At 40.0% G+C, this 14,356-nt stretch overlaps 1 protein-coding gene across 9 annotated transcripts in view; it reads right to left on the reverse strand.

The window, feature by feature from the left end:
- Window positions 1-560: 560 nt before the first annotated feature.
- Window positions 561-14,356, reverse strand: part of AHCYL2 (adenosylhomocysteinase like 2) — a 166,801-nt gene continuing 153,005 nt past the window's right edge. For 4 of the 9 annotated variants that reach the window (XM_032304132.1, XM_032304133.1, XM_032304140.1 and 1 more), the window contains 7 exons: window positions 14,174-14,268; window positions 13,658-13,744; window positions 7,381-7,479; window positions 5,619-5,687; window positions 5,438-5,516; window positions 4,041-4,161; window positions 561-3,643 (listed from right to left, as the gene is read on the reverse strand). In XM_032304132.1, coding sequence (XP_032160023.1) covers window positions 3,637-3,643; window positions 4,041-4,161; window positions 5,438-5,516; window positions 5,619-5,687; window positions 7,381-7,479; window positions 13,658-13,744; window positions 14,174-14,268 — 557 coding nt within the window. In that variant the 3' untranslated portion in view covers window positions 561-3,636. Of the gene's footprint in view, window positions 3,644-4,040; window positions 4,162-5,437; window positions 5,517-5,618; window positions 5,688-7,380; window positions 7,480-7,596; window positions 8,061-13,657; window positions 13,745-14,173; window positions 14,269-14,356 lie in introns of those variants that run through there. The other 5 variants (XM_032304136.1, XM_032304135.1, XM_032304141.1 and 2 more) reach the window with 3 other exon arrangements.

Genomic DNA, 14,356 nt, shown 5'->3' on the forward strand with positions numbered 1-14,356 from the left:
CCAGATATTTCTCTGCCTTAGGCCTACACTTCTCAACTCTCCAGGATGATGGTTCTTTTCTTTCTTTTTTTAAAAGATTTTATTTATTTATTTGAGAGAGTGTGTGTGCATGTGGTAGGGTGTGGACAGAGAGAGAGAAAGAGAGCATGAATAGGGGGTCAGAAAGGGGCAGAGGGAGAGAGAGAAGCAGGCTTCCCGCTGAGCAGGGAGCCCCATCTGGGGCTAGATCCCAGGACCCTGGGATCATGACCTAAGCCAAAGGCAGACGCTTAATGACTGAGCCACCTAGGTGCCCCAGAAAGCAGATTCCTTACACACATAACCAGGGGGCAGGTTGGGGGGTAGATATTAGTGGAAAGGCCCGCCATGGAATAAGGGACCCAAGGCTAAGGCCATTTAAACATTTAAATGTTTAAACATTTAAACATTATTGGTAGCCTATTGGTAAGATGCTTTTTTACATCCTTGTCCTGCAGCAGGCTCTCCAGCCCATTGCCTAGAAACATCTCTCACTCTGAATTTATAGTTCGCAGAAACAAGGAATACTCTCAAGACAAGAATCCATTTTAAGAATATTTTATTTATCTTTTGAGATTACATAGTCATTATTGCTGATCTAATACAATCACTTAGACATAAAGATTTCCAAGAGCCTCTCAGAAATGGCAATTGTTAGAGGTTTTATTTCCTTTCAGTAAGATGACAATGAGAACTAGATGATTATATATATAATATATATATATTATATATATATAGTTTAGTTTATCGTCTACGTATAATTTGCTGGTGTTGCCTATTTTCTTTCCATAATTTTCCAATATTAAAAAAGCGTAATGCAACAATGCATTTTGATTTCTTTTTTTTAAAACCATGACAAAGTTAATTTTGAGAAAACCACAGGAGCAGCAGTTTCAGATCTGTTCAGAGAAAAGCCAAGCAGCAAAAAAGCTCTGCAGGAGTATGTGGCCATGGGGAGCCGTGCTCATACAGGAGGGTAGGATGAGGAGGTAGGAGGGCAGACAGAGAAGGTAGACCAGATACCTTTTTTCTTTTTTAATGAGAAACAAAACAAAACAAAACAAAACAAAACAAAACCAAACCCTGATTTTCCATTAAGAAGGCAAAAAAGACCTTGAAAACTAGTACTAGTTCATCGTAGGAAAAATGGTAAGTATCCTCACTTGCCAGGGCCATAAACAAACAGATAATTAGTCTTCTTTCCCTAAGATGCATCTCAGGTGAGAGCTTGAGGGAAGAAGATAGATTTGTTCTGGTTTCAACGGTAGAAGGAATGACCAAATTCCAACATTAAAATAGAACCCAAATACTCAAGAGGCCTGGGCCTCCCACTTCTTAATGGTTGCTAACATAGGGTCCCCAGAGAGAAAGGAAAAGAGGTAATCTGAAACTCAGAGACAAATATCTCAATATCTCATCATGGGCAACAACACTGGCAACTTAGGTGTCTCTTTTTTTATTTGCCATGGGTCTCTTTACTATAGCAAGGCAGGTATGCTTGGTCATGATCAGTACGTAGTAATACTGCTCCAGAGAGCCAGGCTTTACTGAGAAACAGAAGGTTATGATTTTTTGGTTTAAGAACATAACAGGCCAGAGTCCAGATATCTGCCTAATGGAATCTGCCCTTGATGTAAGATGAGTTATGAAGATCTGTATCCAATTAATTAATATTAAAGAGATCCAATTAATTAATACAAAACTCAGAGCTCGGTAGGCGAAAGAAGAATTGAGTGGCCTTGTGGAATTTTCAGCATTTACAATCTTCCTCATGAAAAAATATAGACATGTATGTGGCAGGCACCTTTCTACTATGTGCTAAGACATACAGCCTCTAAGGGACCAGGCATTATGGGCTGAGGCTATATACTACTTAATGAGGCAAATAGCCATTTACCCAAAGCCCACCTCTCTACCTACAAAAGGAAGGTCACTTCCAGAATAGCTCTGAAAGTATATGTGAAGACCAGGAGAAGCTGAAAAAGGTGGAGGCGGGAGAAGAGAATCAGGGTGGGATGATGCTGGCTGGCCTGGTGGTGTTTCCTTGAGTCACCTTGGTCTTGAGACTATGAGGCAGACCAGGGAAGGAAAAAAAATGGGAAAACAAACAAGCAAGCAAACAGACATGAGAGTGTTAAAGAAGGTGGTCAGGTGGGAAAGGGACTCACTTCATTCAAGATTTCTAGGGGCACCCCAAACTTACTGTTAGAAACAGTCTCAGTCTTGTGCCAATGAAACTCTTAAGACCAACAGGTCAGTCTCCAAAAGGTATCCAATTCTCATGTGAGACATAAAATTTCACGCTGATCACATTACTAGTTTTTCATAATGTCGGAGTTACTCAAGAAACCACCTCTGAAATATAGAATCCTAAGATGGAAGAGGCAGGAACATAAAAAATATACCCCAGTAGAGAAGAAAAACCACAAACTAAATCATAGAGATACCAGATCTCAGTTTCATCAATGGCAACGGCCAAAGAAATGAATGTCTGAGGAGGTTCAAACTAGTCAAACTAGCTTTAATCATCTGGACACAGTTTGTAGTGTCATCTCTGTATAGCTTAGCCAGGTAAGCTGCAAAGCCCTTCCCAGGAGACAAATACATTCTACTTCTTTAGAGTGTCAGGTTGCAGGCCTGAATGGTTGGTTCCACTTCCAAAGCCCTACACCTCCCACCCCCAAATCCATTGGAAAGTACATCTTTCCCTGTTCCATTTCAAAAACAGTTTTAGACAATAAGAGAAAATTTCAGGAAGCAGAGTTTCACAACAAGCTCTCCTTTTCTGAGACAGTGTCAGTCTAGAGGGAACCTCCCGGGAAACTGTTCAGTTAAAGAACAAGTAAAACTATGGATCCCAGTGGGGCTGGCCCTCACTTCCTGGGCAAAGGTTACTTGGGTTACAAAGATGGCAAAAACAATGTCTGACAAACACCAGAGCTGCTGAGGAAATAATGGAGGCACATTCCTCTTGGAACCAGAAAGTGTTAAAACACACATGAATATTCAAGGAAGAAAGGGGTCTTCAGGAAGGGGACTCCCAGTAAGCACAGGCATAGCTAAGTTCTTGGTGTAGCTTGCCAAAGCCATAACATTCCTTCCTTCCTAGTCATTTTATAAAGAAGGCAGTGATAGTGATGGTCAAGGCTGGGAACCCAGGCCATGTTAATTCAGTGGCTTCCAAAAGGCCTCACCTGGGGAAGGGCCAAAGCTGAGAAAGGCAGCTGCTGAAATTTATTCCAGAAAACCCCAGGGAACAAGGAGTCTGGAATCCCTGGACTAACTCCTGAACTTGGACAAGAGACAAATGGCCATTGTTGAGGATTCCAAGTCAATGGGGAATGATGCAGAAGATGCACTGGGAAGGTTACCCCATAGCTTTCCTTCCTCAGCCTGTCCTTTGTGGCTTTCACAGCCCTCGGGGCAGTAACCACACTCTGGGCCAAGGCAAGAGGCACAGGATTCTAGATTTTAATAAATAAATAACCTAACATATAGGGTGAGCACGGCGGGCAGCTGATTGGAGAAGCAGTTTGCTGGGTTCTTTCCTGTATAGGAGTGGAGAAAAGACTTGGAGTTCTATTCCTTAAAATTTCTTCTGGCTTGAATTACAGGAACTTAATACCTAGAGGGAGAAAGAAAGATGAGACTGTGATGTTATCAGTTTGGGAGACTGCTGGGACATGAAGAGCCCACCTAAAGGGATAGAGCAGCAAGGAGGCAGGGACTTTTCTGGGGTATATGTTGAGGGCAGATACTTGGTGATGCCCAGTATTTCTCCATAAAAAGGTAAAAATCGTATCAAGAAGATGAAATGGAGAAAGGCAAATTCAGAAAAGGGAACACTATTTAATGTCTGAAGGCCTCAAAGAGTCCCTTGGGGGTGGTAATGAAGGGAAGTAGGTTTCTTTTTCTAAGTTCACGTAAATGTGAAAGATGCAAAGGCCAATTAGGACCAATTCCAGTGCAGAAAGCTCTTTTCTACCCGGGCTTCCCTGTCTTCTGGGGGGGACCCAAGGCACCTGTAATAATTAGGCTTGAAGGGCCCATTCTTGTTGAGTCCCAGATACTTGGCCTGTTCATCCGTCAGCTCTGTCAGGTGGGCATCAAAGGTGGGCAGGTGTAGGCTCGCCACATACTCATCTGGAAGAGACCACAGAAGCCCTAGTATAAACATTCATACCTCTTGTCTTGCTGTTCTCTCCAGGCTAGGCCTTAAGAAGTTGGAAGACACCTTCTAATTCCCAGAACTGAAAGAAAAATGCTCAACTGGTTCATGGGCCCAGAATTCTATGGAGTAGCTGCTTCGGTTTCCAGCCAAGTGTTTTTTAAAGTCCAAACATTTCTTTCTTGCTAGCTGTCTCATCCTTGAAGCTTCCCTTCTCCCCAGAAGGGTAAGGGAAATGTGAAAGAAGCAATAGTCCTTAGCATCTAAAAGAAAGGATAGGATAGCAGGGGACTAAAAAATGGGAAACTCAAACTTTACTTCTACCTTAAACTCTGAACTTCAGGTTACTCAGAAAAATGAACACCTGAGGATGTTGGAAAGGAATGTCTAATAATGATATTACATTGTTTGCTTTGCTTTTAGTATCCTTAGTTCTTATGGGTTTCTATTTACATTCTATTACTTGAATACATATTATTCAGAATTTTATGTAATTTTCCAAGTACTTGTTTGGTCTTCCTAACTTCATTATACATTCAGTCAAAACATTGTCCTTTTTTTTTATATCTTCCCAAAGGATATATTAAAGGGAAAATATGTCAACTTCTAACAGTCGATATGCATCTTGGGCTAAAGCAAAGCAAACTAGAAGCTGATTTATTCCCTGATTTTTGCCTCAGGAGTTTATAAACACACTGTAGCAGTTCAGGTGCTTGAGGCAGGTTCTTTAAAAATTCAAGACAGTTTAACGATTCTCTTATATGAAACACCCACATAACTAGTCTTAACAGAAGCTATTCAGTCCTTCCTTTGGCCTGGGACAATGAGGTCTGTGTGAGAAGATGTAGTATGAGAAGTCTTCTTGGTCTGAGGAGAATTTGAAAGGGGCTATGTAGCCTAGAAATGGAGTAAGTCAGATGTCACAAGGTAGAAGATGAGTCCTTTTTGTTAGGGGAAGATTTTATTTCTCCTTTGAGACTCGCATATAAGATAGTTAAGACAGAAAAATCCTTAAAATTCATAGACAGGTACACCAAATCATAGCAAAATGTAATGACTTCAATAGGGCAACTCACATGGAAAATGTGATAAATCAGTTAGGAAGGTAACCTAGGAATCCTAGCTCCTACTCTGCAAGATACAGACATCATTTTTCCCCCCTATCTATAAGAAATTTAATGCCACGAAGTTCATTAGGCTCTGACTCTGAACTACTTCGATAAGGATAGGGATGGAAGAGCACATGCTTACCCATTTTCTTGGGCAACAGGTAGACATCCTGCTTATAACGACCCTCAGGAGCATTGTAAAGCTCTATCAAGGCAAGAGCCTAGAAAAGCAGAGAGATGGATGCTGACGTGCCATTTCAAGTGAAATGCTGATGATCTAATGACCCTCTCCAGCCCACTGCTTTCCCGTCTGGTGGCCCTACCTGAGTAGTAGCGGTGATTGAGAGCACAAATGTAGGCACTGTGGAGCAGCTTAGGTTCAGCAGACGGCCCTAGAGAGCAAGGGTTAAGACACAGATGGGTTAGGACAAAGTCTCTAGCCTTTCAGGAGTGAGGAACGAGCATAACTGCCATTTTCCAAATACCTCCCAACTACCATTGCTGGATAAAAAGTAGGTATTCAATAAATAGAAATGAACTGACTGACATTTAAGTGAAATTTTAAAATTCTGGAAAATATGATAGAAGGTAACAGATAAAAGATCTCTGGGATTATGTCAAAAAGGATAGAGATAGTCACATGATACTGAGGCTTATGCCAAGGAAGGGCATATTTCTCTTGAATTTTCTACTTTCTGCAACAGAATATCCTCCTTCTGAAATACTGCCATTCCTTTTAAAGATTGCTGTAAACAAGGATGTGGTTAAATCCAAGGGCAACCTCTCTCCACGTTGTGAGAGGAGATACTTTTGGATTTAGGAAGCTGTGATGATTTCTGTGCTTCTTCCTTAGTTTGGTTCTCCTGAATTCAAGGGTAGTCTCGTATTTCTACTGGGTGACTCAGAGGATACAAGAGGTAGAGACTACTGGAAAATGCTATCCTATCCTATTTTGTTTCCCAGGAAGACTGACCACATTTTTTGTTCAAACATAGTAGCCAAAACCAAATGTGGTGCTTGCTTTTGTCACCAAAATTACTAGATGGGACCTCCCAGGGCAACTGGAAATAAGTCACCAGATAGCTGGCTGATATCAAAGCAATTAATGAATATTTAACAACCTGTCCATCCCTTCCCTGGTACACACTCCTTTCTTGTGAAGAAATAATCCAGTCCCTTTACAGATGCCCTAAAGTATTTGAGAAGGTGGGATAAGGTGAAAAAAGGTAAAGAGAACAGGGAGGATATTCAAACATAAATTTAAGGGTCCCTAGATGAAGACAGTATTATCTTTCGTATTTTCATATTCAGTTTCTTTAATTTAAAAAAAGGAAAGAAAACTGGTAGAATATAAAAACTCAAGAAAAGTATTATTATCCTCCTTGTTATTTTGGTATCTTTCTCTGAAGAAGAGAAACTGTCAAGGTCAGAACAGGAGGGCACATCAATATTGCCGTCAGGAATCTAAGACTAGGGAAGAGAAGTTTTCAAGAGAGGAAAAGTGGCCAAATATTGACATGGAAGGCTAAGTGGAATGAAAGTGAAGAATAAGTCTGAGCCAGAAGAGGCCCAGACAGGGAAGTATTAATCACACAACCAATATATAGCTGAGTGCCTACTACACATCTGGCTCAATTCAGAGGAATGGTCACTCAAAAACATGGAACCTATGACCAAAGACATGACCTTCCCAGAGCTTGCCTAAAGTGGCTTAGTAACCATCAGGAATATCTGCTTTGTGCTTACTGATTAAGCCATCCCACAAATGACATTATCTCTGTAAGCATCACTCAAAGTGGCATTGGTTCTATCTGTTAATTCTTCCACAGTAATAGTCATTATCTGACTCAATCTGCAGAGTGACAGAGAGAGACAGGATAATTGGTGAAAAGTAAGGAACCAAAATAGTTTCTTAATTGCTGAATGAAAAGACATCTCACAATTAGATATAAAATCCAATGGTAAAGTAGTTGAGCTTGTACCAAAGAAGAGTTGAAAATATAAGAGAACATGTGGAGGAGGGAACCTGGGTATTACAGTCTCTCCTGTCAGGGGTGAATTTCTCTTACCAGTCTCAGGTCTTACCTCTGCCAGCAATACTATCCTCTTGCCATCAGGCCATATTACATGGTCAACTTGGGATCTCACTCGCTCCCAGGTCAGTTCTGGGGTCCGCAGACTTGCCTGGAATACATACAGTAAACATACCATCAGCCATGACTTGTCCCACTTCATGGACGGAAAGATGTTGAAGGGAGCCATTTTAAGGGGCAAGTTGAAAGAAGCAACCAACATGCCAGATGGAGAATACCTGTCCTGGGTTGGTTAGGACTGTTCCATGTCAGGGAATTTAATCTTAAGGCCCAGCCAGGGAGGGATCGCTTAGGATGTCGTTCCAAAACATATAGTGTTGGCCCACTCTCTGTTGAGCACAGTAAAAGGTGCTATGGGAAATATGAAAGAAACCACAGACATGGTTTCTGCCTTCAAAAAGCTCCTACTTTAGCTGGGGACACAAAACAATGCATATGTGAGGGGGAAAAGCCTTCAAAAATACTTATAAAGCAACATGCAAACAAGTGCAAATTAATACAGAACAAACAGAATACGTAAGTGCTGAAGAGAAACAGAAAAAAGGAGGATCAGAGCTAAGTGGGATTTGTTAGATAAGGCTGGTTGTCCTAAATATAGCATACTGGGGCCCAAGGTTCTGCCTTCATGTCCTCGTGTCCCAGGTTCCACCTTCTCAATGACCGTGGTTCACCCTAAAGTTACAGAAGCTTTGTGACCTAAGTGCAAATGTGAGGAGGTAGGCTTTAGAGAAATGCTTAAGGGCAGAGTAAAGCTTCCAACAGCTCACCCTCCTTCCATTTCTGTATATATTCCGAGAACAAGAGAAGAAATGTTAAGTTTATTAACAGCAGCAATCAAGTAACAGTCACAGGGCTTAGACTTAAGATAACAACTTCCTTCTTCCAATAGGCCATGCCTAAAATAGAAAAGGAGTCCATATTCTGAAACCATCCATTGGCTCAGTTGGTTAAAATTGAGAGGTTCTGTCAAACAGGGGTTTTCAGACAAACAGAGAAACACTTTAGTTATATAATGATCATTTGCTGAGTACATCCTATATTCCAGGCAATGTAGTAAAGGACACCATTACAGATTAGAATGTGGACTTCTCTACTAGACTGTGAGCTATTTATGGACAGGGACTGTATCAACTTTTCCTTACCAATCTAGTGGGAAAGACAGATGTAATTATATTTCAGTATATTTAGGACTACATTAATGATCTAGACCATTTTTTAGACCATTTCTTTATTAGGCAATGAGAAATATAAAATGTCTTGAGATGTCAAGTTTCATAATTTAGTACAATCTTTATCTAAAGAGCAATTCTGTAGTAACTAATGAAATTTTGTATGTACCTAATCTCTGACAATTAGCTTCATCTTTAGAGCTCCATCCTATAGAAATACTTGCTCAAGTTCAGAAATGTAAGTGCCTAAGAATGTTCAATCCAGTGTTATTTATAATAGCAAAAAATGTAATTTAATAAGGGAATGGCTAAGTAAATTCAGATAACCTCATACAATGGAATATTATGAAATTCTTATATAAAAAAGTAGATCTATGTGTGTTAACATGAAAACCATTCATTATTGTTACATGAAAAAATAAAGATGCAGAACAGTATACTAGTACCCCAATTCTATAAGTGTTTTCCTTCCTTCCTTAAACATATTTATCTTGCTCAAATTTTTATACTAAGCAAATATTAAAGTTAGAATTCAATTTTTTAAAAATAAATACACACTGTAAATAGAGTTTAAAAAGAATCTGAGCGAACAGACCACTTTGGGAAGTTAAGAATATACAAGGTAAATCCCTTAGCCTTTAGAAATAACAACATGGAGGGCAATAACCATGCAGAGCCAAAAGATAGTGCTTGGTGACACTGGTATTTTTTTTATGGAGATGATGGACTTTAAAGTAATTCAAGTTCTTAGAGTCTCATACTCTTAATCTTCCAGAGGACATGCAATTTTGGTGACTGGGAGTAAAGAGGTGACACCAGGATATGGAGTCTCCCGTTTTAGGAAGTCTTCCCTGGGAGAAAAAGATACTGTGGAATCAAAGAAGGAAGACTTTATGAACATCATAAAACGATCGATGCTTTGTTGGAGCACTGGAATGGCTGTGGTGCCAGCAAAAGACATGAGGTCAATTAAAACAGGGTTTGAAGAGGAACTAAGTTACATTATCTCTAGCACTGTCCAGGCAGCTTCCATAACCTACTAAGTTTATTGAACAGTTACACTCCTTGAGAGAAGGATTTCCTATGACCAGAAGAGTTTTAAAAGAGTTTCTCGGGGTGCCTGGGTGGCTCAGTGGGTTAAAGCCTCTGCCTTTGGCTCAGGTCATGATCCCAAGGTCCTAGGATCGAGGCCTACATCATCGGGCTCTCTGCTCAGCAGGGAGCCTGCTTCCCTTCTCTCTCTGCCTGCCTCTCTGCCTACCTATGATCTCTGTCTGTCAAATAAATAAATAAAACCATAAAAAAAAAAAGTTTATCTTAAAGGGGGTGCCTCAGTGGCTCAGTCAGTTAAGCGCCTGATGCTTGATTTTGGCTCAGGTCATGATCTCAGGGTCATGAGATGGAGCCCCAAATCCAGCTTCACACGGAGTCTGCTTGAGATTCTTTCTCCCTCTGCCCCTCCCACTGTACACATATCCTCTCTCTCTCAATAAATAAATAAATCTAAAAATAAATTTCTCTAAAAACATCCCAATGTCTTTTCTGTTTATTTATAATCACTAAGCAATCTACCAGGAAAAAGGTTCCTTATGGAGACTATGTTCCCAAACAAGGTATACGTCTCACAGTAAATTATTAGCTTGCACAAATTGGTAGTATATGATTGTGGACAGTGCATATCAGTTTTTTTTTCAGGGAGAACAACTGTGGTTCTAGCCCTGTAGAGTGCAGAATCAATAGCAAGTCTCAGGTTCTAATTCTTTCTGGTAAAAACTTTTAAAGTATGTGTACATAATGGTTTAGCCACTTGAATTGTGAAGCTTACAATCACACCGGCCATCTAGGTGATGCAATATGGGTAAGCAAGTCTGTTTTCAAGAGAAAAGGAAACATGTGAAAGAAAGACATGGCCAAAAGGCAGCTAAGAGCACAATCCCTATCACAGGTTTGCTAGTGTTACAGCATTAATATCTCTCAGAAAAAATGCAGTTTTCTAAATGCCCAACTGCTTTGATGAGCTGTTCCTACCTAGAAATGCACAGTCAACATCTCAAGGTTAGATAAAACTATAAATTCACACACACACACAAACACCCCCAACCCCCAAAACTAAAAACCCTTACTTTTTTTGTTTTTGTTTTTGTTTTTTTTTAAAGATTTTATTTGACAGAGAGAGATCACAAGCAGGCAGAGAGGCAGGCAGAGAGAGAGGAGGAAGCAGGCTCCCTGCGGAGCAGAGAGCCCAATGCGGGTCTTGATCCCAGGACTCTGGGATCATGACCTGAGCCGAAGGCAGAGGCTTTAACCCACTGAGCCACACAGGCACCCCAACCCTTACATTTTTGATTGCTAAAAATATCTGGAAAAATATACTGAATCACTCTCCTTTACTGTTTCACTGAGATAACTTATAGCGACTTTCTTCTCTTTTCACTCTCTACATCCAAGCCATTTAGCAAATCCCAACTGTCCTACCTTCACAACACATCATCTCCACGGCTTATCCATGTCATCTGAGCTACCACTCTCTATCACTGGAAATATGGAGAGGGCCTCCTATTATTGTCCCTATTACTACTCAAGTCCAGAAGTGTTTTCTTTATATCACAGCCAGAGTAATCTGTTAAAACAAATCAGATTTTGTCAGTCACCTGGTCAAAACTTTCCTGTGGGAATGGCTTCCTTTTTTTTTTTTTTTTTTTAAAGTAATCTCTACACCCAACGTGGGGCTCAAACTCACAACTGAGATCAAGAGTCACGTGCTCTACTGACTGAGCCAGACAGGCACCCGTGGAATGGCTTCCAACAGCTTCCCGGGTAACCAGAATAAAACCTGAAGTCCTTTTGTGACCTACAAAGAACTACATAACCCACTACCCTCCTTCAGCTGCCGCTATTCTCATCCCTGTGCCCATTCTGTTCCTGCCACAATGTCCTCTTTTCTGTTCCTCAAACATCAAGCATTTTCTACCTCAGCATCTTTTACACACCATTCTCCCTGAGTAAAATGCTTGGATGGCTTATTCCTTCAATTCATTCAGGTTTTTGTTCAAATGTTATCTCATTTGAGATCTTTGAGAAGGTCTCTTTGATCACCTTAGCTAAAATATCATTCTCAATGTCTCCACCTTGCTGTTTTTTTTTTTCTTCAATCCTAGGCACTAACTGATGAAACTATCTGTTTATTGTTTGTGTCCTGCACTAGAATCTAAGTGCCACAAGAGCAGGGACGTTCTTCACTATTTCTTCAGCCAATAAATACTCAGCAAAGAACAGAGCAGTTATTCAATACAAATTAAACAGTGAATGAACATTGTGGTTTCAGTTATTAGTTGAGTATGCTATTTCCTTAAATTTCATTTTCTATGTCCTGTGACACTACCATCAAAGACTGAGTAACTTAACTTTTTTGAAACCCTTCTGAGCCTCTCCCTTTCTGGACCATTTAGTTTAGTCATATACCTTCTGCTAAGAAGAGCACAAAGAGAATTAAGACATGGCCCGTGGCTAGTGTCGGTGCTAGATACCAGGAGCTACCTAGAATACCCGCAAAACTAGGTCTATCTAGTACCAACATAGTAGCCAGGGTGATCCTTTTGCTTTTAAAATAAAAGTCATCCTTTTAAAATGGAAGTCAGACTATTATAAATCTGACAATGGTACCCTATTTCTCTCAGAAGATAATCAGGAGTTCTTATAATGGCCTCTGAGACCCTATAAGATCTGGTCCATTCCTTCTTTGACCTCACCTTCCATTCTTTTTTTTTTTTAATTTTTTATTTTTTATAAACATATATTTTTATCCCCAGGGTTACAGGTTTGTGAATTGCCAGGTTTACACACTTCACAGCACTCACCAAAGCACATACCCTCCCCAATGTCCATAACCCCACCCCCCTTCTCCCAACCCCCCTCCCCCCAGCAAACCTCAGTTTGTTTTGTGAGATTAAGAGTCACTTATGGTTTGTCTCCCTCCCAATCCCATCTTGTTTCATCACCTTCCATTCTTAATCTGCCCCATACTCATTCTGCTCCAACCACACTGGCCTCATTGTTGATCGTCAAACAGACTAGGCACACTCTTGCCTCAGGGCATTTGCTTTGGCGGTTCACAAAATGTTCTTCACCTAAAAATCCACATGGTTACTCAAGTTCCTCCAAAATGTATGCTCTTTGAGGGCAGGAATTTTGCCTGTTCTGTTCATTGACTCCACAAATGTAGAACAGCACTTGGCATTCAGCAATCACACAATAAATATTTATGATTGAAGGTATAATGTCCTGGCCTTGATCCTGGGATTACTTATGTCTCTCCTTTAGAGGAGAGAGAGCCATCACAAATTGAAGCTTACCTAGAAATCATGAGGAGGCAATAGTACAATGTACAGGAAACCAAAACAAAACAAAAACTGGCAAGAAGTAAAAAAAAAAAAAAAAGCCTGAATTTTGTGCTCCCATTTAATTTTTGAATCAATGACTGAACAATGGACTTAAGTTCTAGTTTTCTGATTGAAAATCAGGGAAAAGAATAATGCCTTGTGGGACAGTCAAGAGGATGAAATGAGATAAGGTAAAAATATAAAAATTACATGATTATATTTGGAATTGTTTTTATTTAAGACCTGGAGGGTTTAGGAAAGAAAATTCCTTCCCCCTTCTCTTACTCAGAAGATTTCTCTTTAGATATCAGAGCATGACTAGTTTCCTTAAGTTTTTCCCATTTTGGGGCTCTCTAAGCAGATTAATTGAGAAAAGGATAATCATGTGCTAGATAGTTTTAGAAATACTAATACCTCTATTTAGTAAAAGGGCAGTATGTCACATAAGTGAAACTTAACAACAACAACAAAAGAACCATTCAGAATTTAAATTTCAATATTGAAAAAAGAAATTATTCAAAATTATTCATTGTAAGCAAAATAACCTGATAAGACAAGAGTAATGGAGCCATGCCACTCAGAAACCTCAAGGGTAGGAAGAGGCTTTGCTAGGTTGTTTTTCCAGCTATTTTTAATAACAGAAGAATAGAGCAGAGTTAAAAAGAGAAATCATTTAAAATCGATATTATCCAACAGACTCAATATATCAACTGATCCTTACCTGGCAGTGCTGAAGCTCAATCAGAGCAGCCCTCAGGGCAGATGAAAGCATGCTTTGCTTGAGCCATTTACCCAGAGAGAAATACAGCTGTGCCAGAAAAATGCCATGAAAATTTAAAACCAGAGTGAAAGATACTTTGGTAAGTCTGAAAAGAAAGAAATAATGCTTCTCTTAACTATTACTTGGGTGATGTAGTAGGACCGAGTGTTATGTTGGATTGGATAATTTTAGGGTGAATATAATCAAATCAGAGAACCAAAGTGAGAGATAAAATGGCTTACAGTGTAAGTAGGTATCAAGCTGGAGTGGAAGAAAATAATCTTTTGAAATGATTGAGATGGCTTTATGGTATCCACAAGCACTGGTCATCGGGCTAGTAAGTGAAGAGACTGCGGACAGCTCTGCTAGGACAGTCATGTTTAGGATGGCTGGTGACTCTTGTCTTTTCTCTTCCAGTTTATATTTCTTGGGAATGAGAGAAAAAAAAGCCCCCAATAACGAGTTTCTTAATCTTACCACATCAATCTCCGTGTTGGAATGTCCCATGTTACAAACGATGCAGCTATTCTTCATACGGTCCAAGTGCTCTCTGGTTACCACATTCTTGTTACCTTAAAAACAGAAGAGATATCGACATGGAAAGAAATGAAGTTGGACCCCTACCTCACACCATATGTGAAATTTTACTTGACCTAAATG

Source organism: Mustela erminea, chromosome 11 (genome assembly GCF_009829155.1).
Source record: "Mustela erminea isolate mMusErm1 chromosome 11, mMusErm1.Pri, whole genome shotgun sequence".
Taxonomy (NCBI): domain Eukaryota; kingdom Metazoa; phylum Chordata; class Mammalia; order Carnivora; family Mustelidae; genus Mustela; species Mustela erminea.